This window comes from Corvus cornix, chromosome 26 (assembly GCF_000738735.6).
Source record: "Corvus cornix cornix isolate S_Up_H32 chromosome 26, ASM73873v5, whole genome shotgun sequence".
NCBI classification, from domain to species: Eukaryota; Metazoa; Chordata; class Aves; order Passeriformes; family Corvidae; genus Corvus; species Corvus cornix.
Window position 1 is genome coordinate 2,289,290 of NC_046354.1, and position 8,536 is coordinate 2,297,825.

The following is an 8,536-nucleotide window of genomic DNA, read 5'->3' on the forward strand; positions in this document are numbered from 1 at the left end:
CTGCTGGGAAAACCAAGCCAAGGATGAGGAGATTCCCTGGATGGCATCGAGGGATCATGGAATCACGGAAAAGTTTGGGTTCAGAGGGATCTTAAAGCCCATCCTATCCCAAAACCTCCCAAGGGACACCTTCCCTCATCCCAGATTGCTCCGAACACTTCCATGGGGCAGCCACAGCTTTTCCAGGCTCAGAAGATCCGTAGGGAATGGCTGTGAACTCCCTCAGCCACAGCTCCTCTCCGGAAGATTTTTGCCGGGAATGTTTTCCCCCCGGCTCCGTAAATCCTCTCTCTGGCAGGGTTTTGGTGTCAAGCACAAGCTCTGGGTTTGCCCTGACGTCAATCCCCGAATTCCCCCGGTGCCGGTGCCATCCAGAGCCTCCCCTAAGCCCTTCCCAAAAGTTGTTTTTACGCCGGAGCTTTTCCGTCACCCGGGATAAGGATCCTCACGAGCCTCTTGTGTTTTTCACCAGCAGCGAATTCTGGGATTAGAAAAGCTGGAAAATGTCAGGGAAGGGCAGAAATTCTCCTCCTTTTTCTTGTGCTGCTCCAAAAGATCCCTCAAGAAATCAAAGCTGTTCAGCCAAACTTCCCGATGATTCCGTTTGGAGCGGGAAGTGCTAAAAATCCTGGATTTGATTTTAAGGAAAGCGCCCAGGAGAGAGGAATGAATTTATCCATCGGGATTGTTTCTCTCTGGGAAGCGTTTTCCTTCCATTTTCCCAATCATTCAACTCCCTGGAAAGCAGGCAGGAAAATTGGGAAGCATTTCCAAAACTGAGGAGCACTTCCCTGCTGCTTCCAGATGAGCTGCTCTTTGTAGGATCCGTAATCCGATATAACCCTGGGATTTTGGAGTGAAATGCAGCAGGTTCCCCACATGGATCCAGTGGATTTTGGATCCAGCAGGTTCCCCACATGGAAATCCATGAATCCATGCATTTCTGCCTTTCCCTAATGCCCTGGAACCTTCTGTGGTTGAAAATTCAAGTCAAGGGATGTTTTGGGACTGCACGGGAAGAGTTAAGGATCTTCCCTGCGGATCTGAAGGGCTGGGAATGAACCCAGCATTGTCCCAGAGCTGCCTGATGTCCCTGTCCCCGTCCCTCCCGTGTCCCTGTCCCTCTAACCCCCCACAAAACCCCTTTTCCAGGGATTTTAACCCTTTTCCAGCGCAGCTCCTGCTGATCCCCGCTCCAGGCTGCCAGAGGGGACTGGGAAATTCCTTGGGGGGGTTTTCCCAGCACGGGGAAGGTGTCCTGTGCTGGGGACATCCCGGAGCCCGGAGCTGGGAGCGAGGACAGCCACCCCAGAGGCCACCCCAAGGCAGCAGCCCTCAGCTCTCTGATGGATTTGGGGAAGTTGGTTTTCCTTGGTTTCCATCAGTTTCATATCCAAGGGGGTTGTGGGGCCGTCCCAGTGGCAGGGAAGGGCTGTGCCTCTCTGCTTCCCCTATCCCACAGCATTTCCCAGCTCATCCCACTCTGGTTTCCCGACAGGAGAAGGGTCCACCTGTGTCCCCGGGACAAAGCCATGCCCAGAGCATCCCACATTCCTCAGGGATCCTGCAGCTGTGGCTCCCCTGGATCAGAAGGGGCTGGAACCGCCGGATCCCCCCCGGCCCCACATCCCGGGACCCCCTTCCCCAGCGGACTCGTCCCTTTTCCTTTGAAGTCCCTCTGCACCCGCGGCTTTTCCTGTGGGGAACGGAGCTTGGCAAAGCCGGCAGAGCCCGTGGGATGCCCGGGCAGGGATTTATGGCCGCTGGCTCCCTGCCAGGCCCTCTCACGTCGCTGAGGCTCCTGACCCCGCTGCCTCCCCCGCAACCTGCGCCGGGCCACGAGGCTGCCCGGAGTGACGCAGGGACAGGGGTCCTGCGTGGGAAAAGACGTCAGGGATGGGGGCACAGCCCCGTGGGGCTGAGCCCTGGGGCCTGCCGGGGTCAGCGGTGCCCTGGCGGCCAAAAATCCCACAGGGAATGAGGCGTTCAACCTCCAGTTTTGGGGGAAAGTTGGTTGTAGCTTGTGGGGTGGCCCCCGGAGGGGTGACAGAAGTGCCCTGAATAAATCCCACCTCACGGGAGGGGGATTGTGGGGCTGGGGGTGGGGGCGAATGTGTCCTCGGGGTTCATCCAGGAACATTTTTGTTGCCTTTAGGGTCATTTCCTACCGAGATTCCCAAGGTCAGAAGTCCCTGGGAGCCACGGGGCTGATGCAGCACCGACGGGGCTGATCCAGCACCCACCAGCCTGGGCTGGGCACTGCCAGGGGGGACACAGCGACCTGGAGTGAGGGGCAGGGGTGCAGCTGGAAGCTCCTGAGGGTTCTGAGCAACATCTCCCTTCCCAAACACCAGGATCTGATCCCATATGGAGCAGCTGTGATGAGTTTGGCTGTTCTCTGCTCCAAGCTCCAGCCCTGGTTTAACAGAGCTGGGCCTGGGGGGGTTCCCCAGAGCATCCCCCAAAAGGGCAGAGGGGGCTGGGGGGTCTTCCCTTGGTGTGTCCATGTCCCCAACAGGGTCATGGCCGAGTGTCCTTTGCCGATTCCATTCCCTTGGGGAAAATCCCGTCATTCCTCCGCAGGTGGAGCCTGGGGACACCTCCTTGGCCAGGCTGTCACCCTGACCTGTGCCACCACCACCACCAGCACCCCCAGCAGCTCCCAGCTGGCACCAGCAGGGATTTGTGCCCTTCACACGCCGTGCTGGAGTAACTGGGGAGCAATTAACCCCAAGGAATGTGGGATCCCATCTCCCAGACACCCGCAGCTCCCCTTGTCCCATTCCCCCCGCGCACGGGGGGCTCCCGACCCCGCCGCCCTCCGCGGGGACTGTCCCGGCCACCTGCCCGGTGTCATCCATGGGATTCCCAGCCCTCCCCCTGCCAGGGGAGGAGAAACCCGCCGGGATGGAGGATCCCGGGCTATAAAAGCATCCTCCCCTCCGGGATGGGACGGGACGGAGCTGCCGGCAGGGAGGGGACAGGGGAGGACACGATGCCGGCGGGACCCAGCGGGAGGCTGCAGCGGTACCTGCTGCTCTTGGCCGTCACCTGGGGCGCCGCTTTAGTCCCCTGGCCAGCCCAGGCTTTGCAGAGGTAGCCGGGGTCCGTGTGGCCCTCACGGTGCTGTCCCCCCCTTTTTTCCCCGGGGGCTGGAGCGGAGGGTGAGGGGCTCTGGGAACCCCCTTCTTCCTCCTCTTCTGCTCTTCCTCACTCCTCTTCCTCGAGCACCGCATGGTCATGGTGGGACTCCATGAGCCCGGGGTAGGGGGTCTTTCCCGACCTAAATAATTTGGGAGCGCCCCGAATCCCAAACAACCGAGGTGCAGCGACTTTGGGGCCGGGCTCGGGTCCCTCCTGCCGCCCCCACCCACCTCGGTATCCCCATCCTGGGTGGGCTCGGGCGCATGCTGCGGTGGGAGCGGGACCCAGAGGGGGAGCGGCGGGGAGCTGCTGCCATCTAGAGCCACCCGCCTGGAGTTCCCGAGGCAGGGAATGCCGCTGGAAGGTGCCAGAGGGCTTTAGGGTCGGGTTTTAGGGTGTCGCAATGACAGAGGGGACGGCTTTGTGTCTTGGGGTTGGGGGAGAGCCGTGGATGGGGCTGGGGGTGGGAAGGAAAGAGACAGAGGATCCTGGAGGAGCTGGGGTGGGAGGGAGAGAGGGAGATGGAGGATCCCAGCCCCGTCCTGCCCCCCAGGATCGCGCTGCGGAGGATGCCCTCCATCCGCCAGACGCTGCACGAGATGGGGGTGAAGGTGTGGGAGGTGTTCCCGGAGCTGCGCCGGGGCACACGCGGCGGAGGGGACGGTCCCCGCAACGGGACCGCTCCCACCCTCCTCACCAACTACCTGGACGTGAGTGTGTCCCCGCCCGGGGGAGGATTTGTCACCCCGATGTCACCCCAGTGTCACCCGGCAGCCCCAGCTCGGCTCGGTGGGAGCCCTCTCCCTGCCCGAGCTGCTCCCCAGGGATGCTCCCCGTCCCCTCCAGACCCAATATTTCGGTGAGATCAGCATCGGGACCCCCGCGCAGACCTTCAAGGTGGTGTTTGACACGGGCTCGGCCAACCTGTGGGTGCCATCCTACAAGTGCTCCCCCCTCTACAGCGCCTGTGGTGAGTAGGGGGGCACGGCCGGGGCTGGGGCTGACCCCACAAAACCTCAGCGACCCCCGGGCTGCTCAGAGAGGGCTGGGGGGGGGGAGGGTCTCTTTTTTGACAGATTTTTTCATGGGGGGGTCTCTCTGTTGATATCCCAACCCCTGGCATTGAGGCGGGGTAGGTTCATTACACCCCAGCGGATTCTGGGGAGAGCAGAGATGCTCTGTGCCCCTCTGGGATGCCCCTTTTCCCCCGTTCCCAGTGTCCCACAGCCGCTACGACTCCTCCAAGTCGCGCACCTACATCGCCAACGGCACCGGCTTCGCCATCCGCTACGGCACCGGCAGCGTCAAAGGCGTCCTCAGCCAGGACATCGTCATGGTGAGCCCTGGAATCCACAAAATCCACAAAATCCACAAAATCCACACACCCGGAGCCGCTGGCTCAGCCAGGAGACACGTGGGGGGGTTTTTTTGGGGGGGCTGGGTTCAGCCCTCCCAGTGCCCTGCAATGCTCCCCGTGCCCCCCGCAGGTGTCGGACATCCCCATCATCCAGGTGTTCGCCGAGGCCACGGCGCTGCCCGCCTTCCCCTTCATCTTCGCCCGGTTCGACGGGGTGCTGGGCATGGGCTACCCCAGCCAGGCCATCGACGGCATCACCCCCGTCTTCGACCGCATCCTGGCCCAGCAGATCCTCAAGGAGGACGTGTTCTCCGTCTACTACAGCCGGTGGGTGCCGGAGGAGCCGGGGACGCCTGCGGGGTCGGGTTTTAGGGGGTCCCAACCACGGAGGGGATGGGTTTGTGGGTTGGGGTTGGGGGAGAGCCGTGGAGGGGCTGGGGGAGATGGGGTGGGAGGGAGAGGGAGGATCCTGGAGGAGCTGGGGCGGGAGAGAGGGAGAGAAAAAGGGGATCGTAAAGGAGCTGGCGTGGGAGGGAAAGAGGGAGATGGAGGATCCTGGAGGAGCTGGAGAGGGAGAAGAGGGGAGGAGATGCGGGATGCTGGAGGATCTGCACTGGGAGGGAAATGGAGGATCCTGGAGGAGCTGGGGTGGAATGAGGCAGCACAAGAGGCAGAGCAGAGTGGACGCTGATCCGGAGCTGCCGGGCAGGGAGTGGCCGCTCCCAGCTCGTTTGTCACTGTCACTGTACGGCCACCAGCTCGGTGAGAGGGGCTGGAGCAATCCCAGCCTGGAGGGGCTTTTCCACCGGCAAAATTTTTTAAAAAATTAACCCTCCCCCCCAAAAAATTCTCTTTAAAAACCCCTGCACCAGCAGCCAAACCTCCGTCCGTTTCTTGCCCCAAGCTGCTGTGCTCCTCCCCGCATCCCCAAACCCACTGGAGCAGCGGGAGGAGGAGCAGGAATTCTGCTCCCCACCCCAGCACTCCCCACTGGCCCCAGAAACATCAACCTGGAACCGCGCAGTGACAGAGAGACCCCAAATACCCCCCTAAATCCCACTCGGTGCTGCTGGATTTAGGGGCAGCTGGATGCCACTGGAGTCCCCCGGGCCTCTGGGTGCCACCTGTGTCCCCTGGGCTCCCTGGGGACACCGCTGCTCCCGGAGCCTCACGGAGCATCCCTCTCTTTGCAGCGCTTCCAAGTAAGAAGACCCAAAGCACGAGCGCTCCCGAGGGCACCCACTGCCAGCCCCGCCGTGCCCCCCGGGGTCCCCTGATCCCTCTGCCAGCCCCAGGATGCCCTTCCCGCATTCCTGCTCCCCTCAGGAGCCCCCACACCCACCCGGAGCCCTGCACGTGTCACCCCTTTGTCCCCGCTCTGCGCTGACACCGCTCCAGCTGCTGGGCTGGGATTTTGGGGGGAAGGGGAATCACTCCCGCTGTGTTGGGCACGCCAGGAACGCTCCTCTGAAAGCCGGCGGGGAAATCATCCTGGGAGGCAGCGACCCCGCCTATTACACCGGGGACTTCCACTACCTGAACGTCAGCAGGAGCGGCTTCTGGCAGATCAGCATGAAGGGGTGAGGGCGGGGAGAGCCTCTGGATGGCCCGGGGATGCGGGGAATCACAAAAAACCGGGATTATCTAGGTGGGAATGGCCTCTGGGGCCATCGAATCCAACATTAGCCCAGCACTGGCAGCTCCAAGGCTGCATCCCGCAGCCCCCGCGGCTTTGTGAGGGTGGGACTTTAGGGAAGGCGCTCCAAGGAGGATGTTTTTGCTGCCGGATGCTTTTCCCCCGTCTGGAGAGGAGCGGGGTGGGCTCCTCCAGCTCCTCCAGGCTCAGCAAGGAGCCGGGAGCAGCTGGGAATGCAGAGGGGGTGGCACCGTGGGCTGAGATTCCACTTGGGAGCTACAGTTGGAAGAGTTTAACCCCCGTTCGTCCCGCGGGAGGAGCGGGAGGCACTGAAACAATCCCGCTTTGTTTCATCCGAAAAAAAAAAAAAAAATCCCCAAAAAATAAACCCTGCACGTGACGGAGCTCAGATTCCACACTGGAAAAGCCGGGAGCAGCACATGCCTGGCTGGGGGTGGATGTGACATTCCCGGGAGCACCCTTGGTGTCACCACGGGACACTCAGGGCCACCCTCCCCGCTCCAGGGTGTCCGTAGGGGCCGAGATCCTGTTCTGCAGGGAAGGCTGCTCGGTGGCCGTGGACACGGGGGCTTCCTACATCACCGGCCCCGCCGGGCCCGTGTCCGTGCTCATGAAAGCCATTGGGGCGGCCGAGGTGGCCGAAGGAGAGGTGAGTGACCGCCAGCCCCGCTCCGTGTCCCCGCTGGCTGCCTGTCCCCCGTGCCAGCGCTGTCCCCTCCTCCTGCAGTACGTGGTGGACTGCGAGCGGGTGCCTCAGCTGCCCAACATCTCCTTCCACCTGGGAGGGAAGGTTTATGGCCTCAGCGGCCCAGCGTACGTCCTGCGGGTGAGTGCAGCCCTCCTGCGGCATCCTGTGTGTCCTGGATCCCCAAAATCAGCCGAAATCAGCCCCAGAATGATGCTCCTTGTTTTCCCTAAATCCTCTTGTTGGCTGGAAGTGTCCACGTGCACCAGAGCGAGCTGTCCCTGCTCCTTTGGGTGGTTTAGGGGGGATTTGGGGTGAGCAGGGACAGGCAGGGATCCTTTTTGTTGGAATTTGGATATCAGGAAAGGCTTTTCACCCCGAGGGTGGGTGGACACTAGAACAGCAGGTGGTCACCAAGAGCTCACGGAGAGCCTGGACAACACCCTCAGGCACAGGGTGGGATTTTGGGCATGTCTGTGCAGGGAAAGCAGTTGGGCCCGATGATCCTTGTTCGGGATATCCCGTGATTCCCGAGGAAGGAACATCGTGGAGCTGGGGCACAGGGTGACACAGGGACCCTCCTCCTCCCACCACCTCCATCACCCTGCGGGTCTCCTTCTCGCAGCAATCCCAGTACGGCGAGGACGTGTGCGTGGTGGCTTTCTCCGGGCTGGACATCCCCCCTCCGGCCGGTCCCCTCTGGATCCTGGGCGCCACCTTCATCGGCCACTACTACACCAAATTCGACCGGCGCCACAACCGCATCGGCTTCGCCACCGCCCGCTGACCACCCGGGGAGGGCCGGGGGGGCCGGGAGTGGGTGTGGAGAACCAGCCCGGGGGCAGGAGGAGCCCCGGGAAGCAGCGATTGGAAGCGCGAGTGAGGGAACAGCAGCTTCCTTCCAGCTCTGCCACCTCCTCTCTCGTCACTGCGAACCTCGCCTGCTCCCACTCCCAAACCCCCGCGCCGCTTCCCGGGAGCCTCTCCTGCTGCCGCGAGCTGAGCCTGGAGCGGCTCTGGGAATTCGAGCGGGATCCTGCGGCCGGAGCGGCCCCTCCGGGCGTTTTGGGGACGATGTGCAATAGCAGGACCAGCACACGGTGATTTGCTGCTGGTGTGGCTGAGGGATGGGCCGAGACGGTTTGTGCTGTTCCTTAATTGGGGGGGGAGGGGGAATAATCAGTGTTTAATGATAGTTTTAGCTGGTGTTAGCCCTGTCTCTCTCTTCTTGACTTTAACATTAAACAATTTAAAGCAACAGGAGGCTGAGTGGGGCTGGGTCTTGCTGAGGGGGGGATCAGAAACCTTTGTTTGGAGAACTGGGCCACAAATGTCGCTCTGCCAGGAGCCACCACTGCGTCTGTGTCCTTCCATCCCATAAGGGTGCAGCCCCCTCCCAGCTCCTGCCACCGCACCTCCTGTGGGCAAATCGAGGGCTCTGCAAAGCTCTTTCTGCAGATGGGGCGGTCTCAGGACCCCTGGATGTCCCCTTGGGGACAGGGACGGGGCTGTGCCTCAGCTCTGCGGGGGCTCTGTGGGGAGGGGACTGTGTCACACGGGAAGGTGGTTCATGTCCCAGGGCCTGCTTCCATGAAAAGCCAGAGTTTTGTCTCTGCCCTGGATGTGGAAATGCCCCTGGAGCTGCCAGCCCTGTGCCAGCTGGCCTGGAGGGAGGGACAGGGCAGTGCTGCCA

At 62.1% G+C, this 8,536-nt stretch overlaps 1 protein-coding gene across 2 annotated transcripts; it reads left to right on the forward strand.

The window, feature by feature from the left end:
* The first annotated feature begins 2,975 nt into the window (after nt 1-2,975).
* On the forward strand, nt 2,976-8,104 carry REN (renin). 2 transcript variants are annotated; one of them, XM_039565271.1, is made up of 10 exons: nt 2,976-3,096; nt 3,698-3,854; nt 3,991-4,114; nt 4,362-4,480; nt 4,632-4,828; nt 5,695-5,703; nt 5,959-6,081; nt 6,663-6,807; nt 6,886-6,984; nt 7,469-8,104. In XM_039565271.1, exons 1-10 carry the CDS (start codon nt 2,996-2,998, stop codon nt 7,628-7,630), a joined length of 1,236 nt encoding a protein of 411 aa, XP_039421205.1. In that variant the 5' UTR covers nt 2,976-2,995; the 3' UTR covers nt 7,631-8,104. The 2 variants fall into 2 exon arrangements, with proteins under 2 accessions (XP_039421205.1, XP_039421206.1); XM_039565272.1 differs by lacking the exon at nt 6,886-6,984.
* Nucleotides 8,105-8,536: the final 432 nt, after the last annotated feature.

Bases quoted from the DNA above. Each gene is read 5' to 3' on its own strand.
- REN (XM_039565271.1), top strand. From the start codon at position 2,996: ATGCCGGCGGGACCCAGCGGGAGGCTGCAGCGGTACCTGCTGCTCTTG. The intron at 4,481-4,631 runs GTGAGCCCTGGA...TGCCCCCCGCAG, and splicing joins TCAGCCAGGACATCGTCATG to GTGTCGGACATCCCCATCAT. The intron at 6,985-7,468 runs GTGAGTGCAGCC...TCCTTCTCGCAG, and splicing joins GCCCAGCGTACGTCCTGCGG to CAATCCCAGTACGGCGAGGA.